General features: G+C 47.7%; 2 protein-coding genes across 2 annotated transcripts in view; both read right to left on the bottom strand.

Moving 5' to 3' along the window:
* The window catches only part of Ano2 (anoctamin 2), a 336,055-nt gene extending 331,001 nt beyond the window's left edge, over positions 1-5,054 (bottom strand). Inside the window, exon 1 of the mRNA XM_055609405.1 lies at positions 5,011-5,054. Coding sequence (XP_055465380.1) covers positions 5,011-5,032 — 22 coding nt within the window. The 5' untranslated portion in view covers positions 5,033-5,054. The remainder of the gene's footprint in view (positions 1-5,010) is intronic.
* Positions 5,055-9,187: 4,133 nt separating this feature from the next.
* Vwf (von Willebrand factor) overlaps positions 9,188-11,385 on the bottom strand; it is a 129,505-nt gene continuing 127,307 nt past the window's right edge. The window contains exons 51-52 of the mRNA XM_055609420.1: positions 11,087-11,184; positions 9,188-9,499 (exon numbers count right to left, since the gene is read on the bottom strand). Of these exons, the coding sequence (XP_055465395.1) occupies positions 9,311-9,499; positions 11,087-11,184 (287 nt within the window). The 3' untranslated portion in view covers positions 9,188-9,310. The remainder of the gene's footprint in view (positions 9,500-11,086; positions 11,185-11,385) is intronic.

Raw genomic sequence — 11,385 nt, 5'->3', positions numbered from 1 at the left:
TGTGTGTGTGTGTGTGTGTGTGTGTGTGTGTGTGTGTGTGTGTGTGTAGAACCCATTCCTTCCACTATGACCAAGTCTCTAATGAATGTTCTAGAAGTTAAGGTGCCACACTGAAGCCCATGACAGTAGAGATTAATCCTTGTTGAGGAAGACAACACTTTTATACTCCTGGACCAAAATATGCTCGTGGATACCAGATGTGATAGCTTTTCCTTCGTGTCTAGTGACAGGCTTCTCTTGCTTCTGCAGTCATGTAAAACCATGCAGCACACGACCTGTGAGAATGACTATGCTACAAAATATGACCATGACAAGTATTTCTGAGTTAGTACAGAAACTGGAACCACCACAAATTGCTAGCAATATACAACAAATAGCACAGCCACTTCAGAAAATGCTTTGAGATTCCTTGAAAAGAGTTAAGCAGAATTGTCATGTTACCTGGTGTTTCATCTCCCAAGTATACACTCCAGAGGAAGAGAAACTAACTTTGTGCCTGAGAGGTCAAAGAAGCATCATTCATAGTAGTCAGAAAGTAGAAATCCAAATGTTCATCATCTGACAGATGGATTGACTGAATGTATTGTGCTTAAAGGGGATACTGTTGTGCCTTAGAAAAGAATCAAGTATTGACTTATGCCAAGAGGTACCTGAACCTTAAAAGGTTGTACTTGATGAAAAAAATCCAGAGACTAAATGTCACAGACAAAAAGTTCCACTTATGGTAAATATCCAGGATAAGCAAATCTATGAGATAAAATTAGATTACCGCTTTTCAGGGACCAGAGGGGGGGGTTATATGACTGCCATGTAGTATGAAGTTTCTTTTAACATGATGAACTGCTCTAAATTAGGTTTTGGTGCATTTTTATGCAACTCTGTGAATACATTGAAAAAACTCATGGGATAGGTAGGTTATATGGCATGAGAATTACATATGAATATGACTTGTTTTTTTTTTTCAAACAAAATTCCTAGAAGTGAATATTACAATAGCTAGCAAGAAAAATGTACGAGATGAGCTTACCGAAAAACAAAAAGCAAACAAACAAAAAAAAAAAAACTAGAGAATATAGGAAAGTGATCAGTAAACTTAAAAACAAAACCAGATCAGTGAAACTAATCTAGCGAGCAGAGTGCTCGAGATTGAAAAACATTTACCAAGCCTCAAGGACTACTGACCAGGATCAAACAGCCAAGCATACCTATGGTTAGAGTTCCAGAAGAAGAAGAGAAAGAAAAGAAGACATGAAAAAGCTTCAGAACTATTGATTGAACAACCATCGTGTAGACAAAACACAGTAACTTCTAGGTCTCAGCAAACTCAACTTAAAAAAAAAAAAGTACAAAGAAAACCATAACTATATGCATCATAGTCAAACTATTGGAAAAGTGGATCTAAAGCTCATCTAATCTGCCAGGCTGAAAAGAGGCTCCACCTGATTAAAACTTAGGATAGCTTCTTATTCAAACGCTGGCCCTCAGTCAAGGGACTCCTAGAATATGATAAATAAAATAAAAATTCTTAGAACTGAATATTACAATAGCTAGCAAGAAAAATGTATGAGATGCGCTAACCCGTATTGTACAGCCAAACAAAATAGCCTTCAAAACAGAGAACTGAATGAAGGCTTGTTTCAGCAAAACACAAGCTGAGAGGATCTGTCGCTGGCAGAATGACACCCCAGGAGGGACTAAGAGTGGTCTTGAGGCTGGGAGGAGAGGTCAATGGCTAGAAACCTGAATGAGAACAGTCTCTGCTGGGTGTGGCAGTGTGTGCTTGTAACCCCAGAACAATGGGGGTCAGGTAAGACAGGTAAGGCACATCTGATACCAGCCAGGGCTACGGAGAGTTTCAATAGTGAGACTACTATTTCAAACAAGGGGGGAAAAACAGTTCCTGAGAGAAATGTCATAAAAGAAATTGAGAGCTTCCAGTCTACATGGAATATTAAATGGACTTTCTCATATACCGTACTTCCTTTCCAATTAGATTCAACCAATTAGTCCATTAATCATATAAACCTAATGGCTTGCAATCAGCCATTTTAGACATGGAACAGAGAGGTGCTGGAGAGATAGCTCAGGACTGGCTGCTCTTCCAAAGGACCTGGGTTCGATCCCTAGCCCTCACACGGCAATTCATAACCACCTGCAACTCCAGTTCAAAGGCATTTGCTGAGCCCCTGGCCTCCACAGATACCAGGCATGCATGTGCTGCACAGACGCACAGGCAGGCAGAGCACCCATACACACAAATAAAATAAAATTTAAATGGAACAGAGCAGAACAGGTCCAGACAAAAATAAAACAGAAACGTCTTCTTTTTTTTTTAAATTATCAGAAACCATCCAACAACTATCCATGAACAAATAATACTCTTTAAAACCTACTAATGGGTGTTAGGGATTTGGCTCAGCAGTGGGGCTTAGTAAGTCCAAGGCCCTGGGATTTGTCACCAGCACTGAAAAATAAAATAAAATCTATGACTAAAACTACAGCTCTTTATTTTGAGCAATATCTTACAGGTATCCATCTTACAAGTATCTTGTAAGTATCAATAATTGTTTGGGGGCAGATTCTTGTTATGCTCTGTGCACTGGCCTTGAATTCATGGTTCTTTGGCCTCAGCTTCCTGAGTGCTGGGATTACAGTCATGTGCCATCACACCTAGCTTATAACATTCATTTAAAATTTAACGCTGGTGAGCTAGTCTCCTTTTATAGACAGGGAGAGCCATGTGACTTAATTCCTTTTCTGACCTGTCAGAAAGTTCATAAATTTTTCTCAATGACAGTAGCTATTCTTAGACTAGCTAAGTGTGTACCCCTAGCCTTCCTGGGCTTCAGCCCTTAAAATAAACTGTTCATGCCGATTCCATGGTTGGAAGCAGCGTCAGGGCACAGCCTACCCTGCAATATGACCACAGCATTTAACTAACCCCCTTGCAAAATTAATACCTCCTGTCACAGCCCCAGTGCCATCCACATTCCCCATTCTCAGTTACTGGCATCCTCGCCTCCTCCTCATGACTTCTTTTAAATAGAACAAAAGCAGCAAGGTGAGTGGGTGGGGGAATTATGTGGTCCAAGTCCAGACCCAACTTTAAACTCTGGCTTCATCCTTCAATGACAGAGGCTGATGAGTGTGTGATCACAGGTGTGGTCCATGAAGTGAGCTGTGTAGTGGCTCCCAGAGTGACCGTGCCAGTCATCTGCTAGTGTCGGGCACATTGAAATGCTTGATAAAGAATAGTCTTGATTTTTCCACTGGATACAAGAACGTTTGGCCTCAGCCGTAAGACACGTAGTCAGACTCATTCTTACTGCTCTCCTAATCAGACTGCTCCAGCCACTGGCTGCCCCAGGGTCCTTGGACAACCCCATCTCTTTCTTCACACCCTGGGACCTGTTTTTGTTTGTTTGTTTGTTTGTTTGTTTGCTAAATCATTCTCTAGGTATCTCCATGCTGCCTCCTTGAGGAGGCCTTCCCTAATCACCTGGCCACAGACAGAGACTGACAGAGACTGATGCTCTTCTGGACTAGCTCCCCATCTCTAGCTGTCAGCTGCAAGGTTTCCGCATGCTCTAGAAACACCATGCACAGGCTGGGATAGGAGCCTCCCCTCATCCAGCAGAAAGAAGCTACTGAATAAATGGATTAAAAATAATAATAATCAGATCCCTAAAAAGTAAGAATAGGCATGTTCCACTTGGGGTCCAAATGTCTCCTTCCCTCTAATCTTACCCCACAGTGGGAGACAAAGACAAAGCACGTGTAGAAACTAAAGCTGGGTTAGCTCTAGAACCCAACCCCAACCCCCAACCAGCCTCTTCAGTCAGCCAACACAAAGGTGCTAGGACACACAGAGGCAAGCCAGAGGACAGAAGAGGCTGCTGGACTTTCCTGGGTCTTCAGATCCCAGCATGGCAGTGCATGGCAAAACAATAACAGAAGCACAGGGCCCCTGGATGTTCACCAGCTGGAGCAGGGTGACAGCAAGGCTCCTTGAGGGGGTCTACCGTCAGGTTGCAAAATTCAGACACTCTAACACACACACACAGACAAACATATACACACATGCACACAATCATATATACATACACACTCGTATACATATTCACACACACACACACACTCACACACACACACACATACATATACACATACACACCTAGTCTAAGATCCTATTTCCGCCTGCCACTTGCCTTTGGGCTAAGATCTGACCTTGCTCAGTGGGACCTCCTGCCCTGAGCCAGGGCTCACTTAGTCCCTGGGAATATCCGTTCATAATGTATCCGGATATGACTACCACTCGCCTCCAAGTCCCTTCTCCTTGTTCATTCCAAAGCCATAGGCACCTCCCATTCCGGCTCCAGCAAAAAGATAGCCAGCAGCTCCCATCCCAGGCAAAGACAAGCTCCCCAACAGACATCTGTCTGTTCATACTGATTTGGGAGGCATAGTAAAATAGCATGCTTGTGGCCCAAACCCCACCTCTGTCTGCTTTTCTTCTGAGAAACACCTGTGGGAATGTCATACCTCTACTTGACTTCGCCCAGGTAAAATGACTCGTCAGAGCCCCTCCTGAGGACTGTGTGAGAGCAGAAGCTTCCTGGGGCCTGAGGGTCCCTTCGTGGTGCCTTGCCCTACCTCAGTGCACTGTCAGATCAGCCTGGCTCCTGGCTTACCTTCCCTCAGACTGAGCCACATTCAAAGACTGTAGCAAACCAGAACCGGGACCAGCCACTGAAAGGTGGCACCAGTCCTCTGCCACTTGTCCCCTCCTTGATAAGATGTGGAAATAAAAATAAGACTCTGAGGAATTACTTGAGGACCCTCACCTTCCCTACCACAGGGGAAAGAGGTCGGCTTGTCCCACTGCCCTTCCAGGTTCACCTGAAGTCACTCATCCCAAAGGACAGGTGTTAGAATGCCTTCTCCTCCTCATCTTCCTTCAACTTGTGGGATGCTGAAAATCAGGGTCCTGGGCAGGGGGGGCAAACTTACCTCGCAGCCCAGGGGCCGCCATGGTGCTGGTCCCTCGATGCCAAGCCCCAACTAGTGGCCCTTGGCCCCGCTGGCCTCTGGACAGGCTTATGCGGCTGCTGCCGCGGAGTTAATTCCATCTCGGCTCAACTCTGGCTCAGCTCCGCCCGCCCCTCGCCTGCAGCTGCCACTTCCTCCAATCCATCCCTCTCCCCCACTTCCGCCCCTCCCGTTCTCCTCCTGCTCAGGGATGCTAGCCCAACTTCCAGGAAGGATCCCACGCTCAGGTGCAGCCGGTGGGATCATGGGCTGCTGCTGCCGGCGGCCGAGGAATACATGCTGGCAGTCCTCCACCCCAAGCCTGAGCGAGCGCCACACAACCGGGCTCGCCTGTGATAATTCAACCGGATTATCTCATGAAGCGCCTGGCTGATTAGTTGCCAGTCCTGCCAGGGAAGCCTCCTTTCTGCGGCCCCAGGGGTTACCACTCTCCAGGCTACAGCCCTTAGTAGCAGTGGGGACTTAAACAGCAGCAATGAGACCCTTTCACACCCTCTCCTCCTTTACCAGCTGTGGTCTGGAGTAAAACAAAAGGAAAAAACGCAGCTGCGTGAATAGAGGACAAGTGTGCACAGGTTCAAAGGGCAGAGGGGAGAGGTTTATTCCAGTTTCCCCGGGAGACTCTAGAACAGTTAAGGGGGTACTTAGAAGTTAAGCTGTGGGACAAGACTGGTGTGCTTTGCCTACGGTGGCTTAGGGACCTGACCATGGACAGAGGATGAAGAGAAGACTGTTCTCGGAAGATGTTATATTCCAAGATTCCATAAGCAAATGGTGCCCCTCGATATTACGCCTCCTCCGTGGAAAAGCACCATCTCACCATCAAGTGTGCTGTCTGTGATGACTGAGCCGGAGAGATGTCTGTTCCCTGTTCTACAGAAGACAGTGGCCGGAACACAACAGAATGAAAACAGTCGTGGTCCAACCTTGAGGCTTTACGATGCACACTCCCAGTTTCGTTTGGGTTTGGGTTTTTTTGTTGTTGCTGTTGTTTGTTTGTTTGTTTGTTTGTTTGTTTGTTTGTTTGTTTTTGGCAGTGGTGGTGGTTTTTCAAGACAGGATTTCTCTGTGTAGCATTGGCTTGTCCTGGACTCACTTTGTAGACTAGCCTGGCCTTGAACTCAGAGAGACCCACCTGCCTCTGCCTTCTCCCAGGGCGCTGGGATCACAGGTGTGTGCCATCCACCCACGCCTGGTTCACTCCCAGTATTAACAGCTGATATTTATCTTAAACTCTGCCTTCAGTCAGGAGTCTCTCGAGTGCTTTGCCTTCCCCAGTGTTCATGCTTTGGTTCATCTTTGGTCTCATGCGGTGATGGCTTCCATTTATCCATTTTACCCAGGAAGAGACTACGGCCTGCTTGACCCAGGTTCCAAAGCAGGCAGCCTGCTCCGGCGTCCCAGCTCAGAACACCTTGCAGTTCAGCCTCTGTCTCCCTCTTTTCTCCCTTCATTCTCCTTTCTTCACAGTACCCTCTCCCTGCTTCCAGGGACCCTTCTCCATGTCATTTCTGTTCCTACATGAATAAAAATGCGCCCACCCACCATTGCTCTTTATCCAGCCCTCTTCTATCATCCTCCAAGGCGCTCTTCCACGGCATGCCCCTGAAACACTTGTAGGGACTGCCCTGGTTGGGTTTGATTAAACACCCAAAAGCAGGTAGGGGAAGAAAGGATTTATTGGGCATACATAAGCTTTTGGGTCACAGTCCATCACTGAGGGAAGTCAGGGCAGAAACTGAAGGGAGAAACATGGACACAGGAGTCACGGCTAACACTGCTTCCTGGTGTTCTTTCGTTCACTCCAGCTCTTCGAAGGCCCACCTGCTAGGGATGGTGTAATTCCACAGCGGCTGGGCCTTCTGACATCAGTCACCAGTCCAGAAAGCCCTAGCACACAGAACCACAAGCCAGTCTAACCTGGACCATCCATCAATTGAGAGTCCCTGTAGGCTATGAGAAGTTGACAGGTGAAGCTAACTAAGACAGGATTCTGTCTCTTTTGGTCTAAGGGTGACTATTAAAAACAAAAACAAAAACAAAAAAACAAAGTCCCTAGTATCAAAAGCAGACTCTGTTCTTAGAAAAGCTCTAGGTAAAGGAACACAAACATGTACATAGACACACATGCATGTTACACCCACGCACGGGCTAGGTTTGGCAATTTGACACAAGCTATAGAGTCATCTGGAAAGAGAGAACCTTAATTGAAAGGACGCCTGCATAGGATTGCCTTTAAGAAAGCCTGTGGGGCATTTTCTTGATAGATGATTGATGTGAGAGGGCTCAGCCCACCAGTCCTGGGCAGGTGCTGCTGGTTCTGTGAGAAAGCAGGCTGAGCAAGCCCTGAGAAGCAAGCCAGTGAGCAGCACCCCTCCATGTGCTCTGCCTCAGCTCCTGCCTCTACGTTCCCAACTTGAGTTCTTACCCTGACTTCCTTTCATGATGGACTGTGAGCTGAAAACAGAACTAAAAACTCTTCCCCATCCAAGTTGCTTGGGGAAGTGTTTAATCACAGCAATAGAAAGCAAAGCAGGACACCCCACCTGTTCACAAGGGAGACTGGTCTAAAATTCTCTTTCTTTGTTGGATGTTTGTGTGGTTTAGGTATCAGGGTGACTGTGGCCTCATAGAATGACTTTGGCAATGTTCCTTCCGTTTCTATTTTGTGGAATAGTTACCTATCTCTCTTCCTGTGTTTTCAACTAAAAATGTGGCTTTCTTGACTTGGCTTTTTGTGTGTGTGAATAAACTAGCATGAGGGAATAATTGTTCAACCACCAAAGGGCGGGTCACAAGAAAACTGACCAGCTGTCCTTGTCCACAGGTAGTGTTAAGTGATCAGTCAGAAGAGTGACAGCCAATTCCTTGTCCCCGGATATGGTTTCCTCCAGAGACTGACCTTAGGGATGACTCAAAGTTGGAGAGCAGGGGGGATGTGAGAAATGACAACCTTTAAATTATTAAGCAGTTGTATAAAACATTCATTTATTCTTTCCTCTGTCTACCCCACTCAGCTCTCCACCAAACCTACTCATCATCATCACTGTCATGCCCTGTGACAGAGCAGCCTAGGCAGTGGCAGGTGATAGGAACCTAGGAATGTAGCAATCACTGGTTCCCACAGGAGTGATGAAAGACGATAAGCAACAGGGACGGTGGCACTCTGGCTGAGCGGCCTGGGAGTTCGTGTCTAGCTGTAAAGGCACTTGGGTTTTGAACCTGGAACTGCCATCTCCGCTATGTGGAGAGACTTGAAAGGAGCATCAGTACCCATCAGAATCTACGCCTGAGGGTAACCATACAGGGAGTTGGCAACTAGATGCTGTTTTGTATTGACCGTTGCCTTCCACTAAGGATGTCTGGAGCAGGAAGGGCCTTGGCAACTGGCAGAGAGCATTTCAGCCACAGAGATGCAGGGAATCCCCAACGCTCTGCCACTGGTGTTGTTAGAGTCACTTGTCCCCACCTGTGGGAGTGGGTGTCTCATTTTCATGCTCAGCTCTCATACTAGAGCATTTTGCAGTCATGTAGGACACTCAAGCTTTATCTTAATCCTGAATATCTCTACCATCCTACAAATGAGATGACCATGCTGGTTTTACAGATAAGGAAACTGAATCTGAAAGCCACGGAGGGGTTATTGAAGACTGTATATTTGGGTGAGGGTCATAGGTAGAACCTGTGACCCTGAGCTGGTGGTGGGTCCTGGCTTCTGCCCCTGCTGGCATCCCATCTTCAGGTACCTCCCTTCCACAGGGACTGCTAAGTATACAGGAGATTTGTCATGCCTCTTCACAATGTCATCGTGAAATCAGAAGCCCAGTTCCAGGGCCCACCTCTCTGCCATGCACAGAAGCGGCCTGACTGAGAGATCTGAGAACTGGCTGTTCTTAAGTATAAGTTTATAGGTCCAGGTCACCAGGCTAAGCCTCTGGAGAGGCATCTTCACCCTGTTCCTTCCCTGAGGATGCTGTAATGCCACTGCTTCCTGGAGCCTAGATGGACTCAGCCCCCAGACACTGGTCTATGAGTATTTGTAGGCCATGTGCTTTGTCACTCAAAGCCAGACCCACACCTCAGGTTTAGGCCACAGCTGTCATCCCAAACTTCAGACACAGTCTGCCACCAGCCTTGGTTAAGATAAGAGCTTGGCCTTTATTGTGGAGCCAGGCGGGCACAGAGGGCAGGATGCACAGGGGATGGAGTGATTGATTCTCCGGCTGGTCAGGCCACAGCACGGGCAGCGGCGGGAGCCCACTCACTTGCCGCACTTCCGGGGAGCACACCGGCACTGCATGGCGTTGATGACCTCGTGGTACACGACAGAGCCATTGGTGCAGTGCAAGGGCACACGCATGGGCTCCGTCCTGGAGGGCCAGCAGCAGGAGCAGTGTTCCTGCACGTCCTCTATGTCAATGGAGTACACGGCTTTGCTGGCACACTTGCCCTGTAATACAGCAGGCACGTGGGGCATCGCAGTGGTGAATGGGGCGGAGGGACTCTGGGACAACCCACACTCATCCTCCTTCTCCCTTTTTAAGCAAGACAAGCCCTGCCTCCGCCAGAGACACCTAGGAGAGCTAGGTGATCTTTTATAATAACTGTTTTTACTTTGTTTATTCCATTTACATCCTTGTTGTAGCCCCATCCCTCCTCCCCTCCTAGTCTGACCCTCCCTCCCCAAGGGGGAGCACCCTTTCCCATCTAGCCCAACTTATCAAGTTGCATCAAGACCGAACGTGTCCTCTTCCCCTGTGGCCTGGCAAGGCAATCCCACCAGGGGGAAGTGATCAAAAAGCTGGCGAGTGCCTGTCCGATGTAGTCTCCATTTCCCTTTCTAGAGGACCCACATGAAGCCTGAGCTGCCCATCTGCTCTGTCTTTGTAGGGGGCCTAGGTCCATTTCTTGCATGGTCCTTGGTTGATGCTTCAGTCTCTGCAAGCCCCTCTGGACCCAGGGTTAGTTGGCTCTGTTGGTCTTCTTGTGGGACTCCTGTCGCCTCCAGGTCCTTTTCTCTTTCCTCCCACTTTTCCATAAGCTGCCCTACGCATCACCCAATGTTTGGCTGTGAGTCTTGGCATCTGTTTTGAGCCACTGCTGGGTAGCACCTCTCAAAGGACAGCTCTGTCAGGCTTCTGTCTGCAAGTTTAGCAGCGCATCATTCATAGGGTCAGGGTTGGCACTCTTAGGTAACTTTTAAAGGTTCAGGTACCATGAACTGCCTTTCCCCCATTTGTTACACACACCCAGGTCCCTCTGGCTGTGATTTCTACACACACTGATTGTTCCCGAGTCCCCATCTTCCACAAATGGCTCCCAGTCTCATTACAGATTTGTCTTGGTCTCTCTTCTGGGGTCAAACATTCCTATTCACTAAGTGAAACACTGCTTATAATACTGAGACTCACAGCCAAACACTGGGCAAAGTGTAGGGAGTCTTGTGGAAATGTTGGGGGGAAAGTAAAGGGGACAGGAGGGGACAGGAGCTCCACAAGGCGAGACCAACAGAACCAACTAACTAGGATCCAGAGGGGCCTGTGGAGACTGAAGCACAAACCAAGGACCATGCATGGACTGGACCTAGGGACCCTACATAGATGTAGCTGATGGGAAGCTCAGGCTTCATGTGGGTTCCCTAGTAAGGAGAGCGGGGGCTGACTCTGACATGGACTCTGTTGCCTGCTTTTTATCACTTCCCCCTGGCAGGGCTGCCTCACCAGACCACAGGGAAAGAGGATGAGCTCAGTCCTGATGCAACTTGAAGAGCTAGAATAGGTTGGTAGGGGAGTGCTCCCCTTTTGTGAGGAACAGGGGAGGGGTAAGAGGAACTGAGGGTGGGACCTGGATAAGAGGAGGAAGGGGGGTATAATCAAGATGTAAAATGAATAAATAAATTTAAAAATAAACAAAAAAAAACAATGCTTATAGTCCCTATGTCTCTCTTCCTTCTGACTTTTCCAGGTGCTTTTCCAGATGATAACTAAGAAGACTCAGCTTTTCCCACCCAGGTCTTCTTGAAGCCACACAGCCTTACCTGGCAGTAATGAATGTCCACTTCCTCTCGGGACTTACAGTCTCCCACTTTGACGTACTGTAGCTTGGCTATGATGTCTTTGCAGTCAGGTTCCTCACCTACAGAACAGGTGAGAGGAAGGATGGAGGGCTGGTTGGCTGGGGTTCTATAGAAGACTTCCTGAATCCAATGCCTTCAATAAGTTGGAAATGGTCCTCTTTCCATCAACAATAACCAAAGCCAGTTGCAGGGAAGGAGGAATTGAGTTATTCAAGCTCAACCCAGCTGCTCTTCGCTCCTCAGAGATATCATTACTACTG

Source organism: Psammomys obesus, unplaced genomic scaffold (assembly GCF_907164565.1).
Source record: "Psammomys obesus unplaced genomic scaffold, mPsaObe1.curated_primary_1811, whole genome shotgun sequence".
In the NCBI taxonomy this organism is placed as follows: domain Eukaryota; kingdom Metazoa; phylum Chordata; class Mammalia; order Rodentia; family Muridae; genus Psammomys; species Psammomys obesus.
The sequence above is the reverse complement of the archived record's forward strand: the minus strand, read 5'-3'. Positions and strand labels throughout refer to the sequence as shown.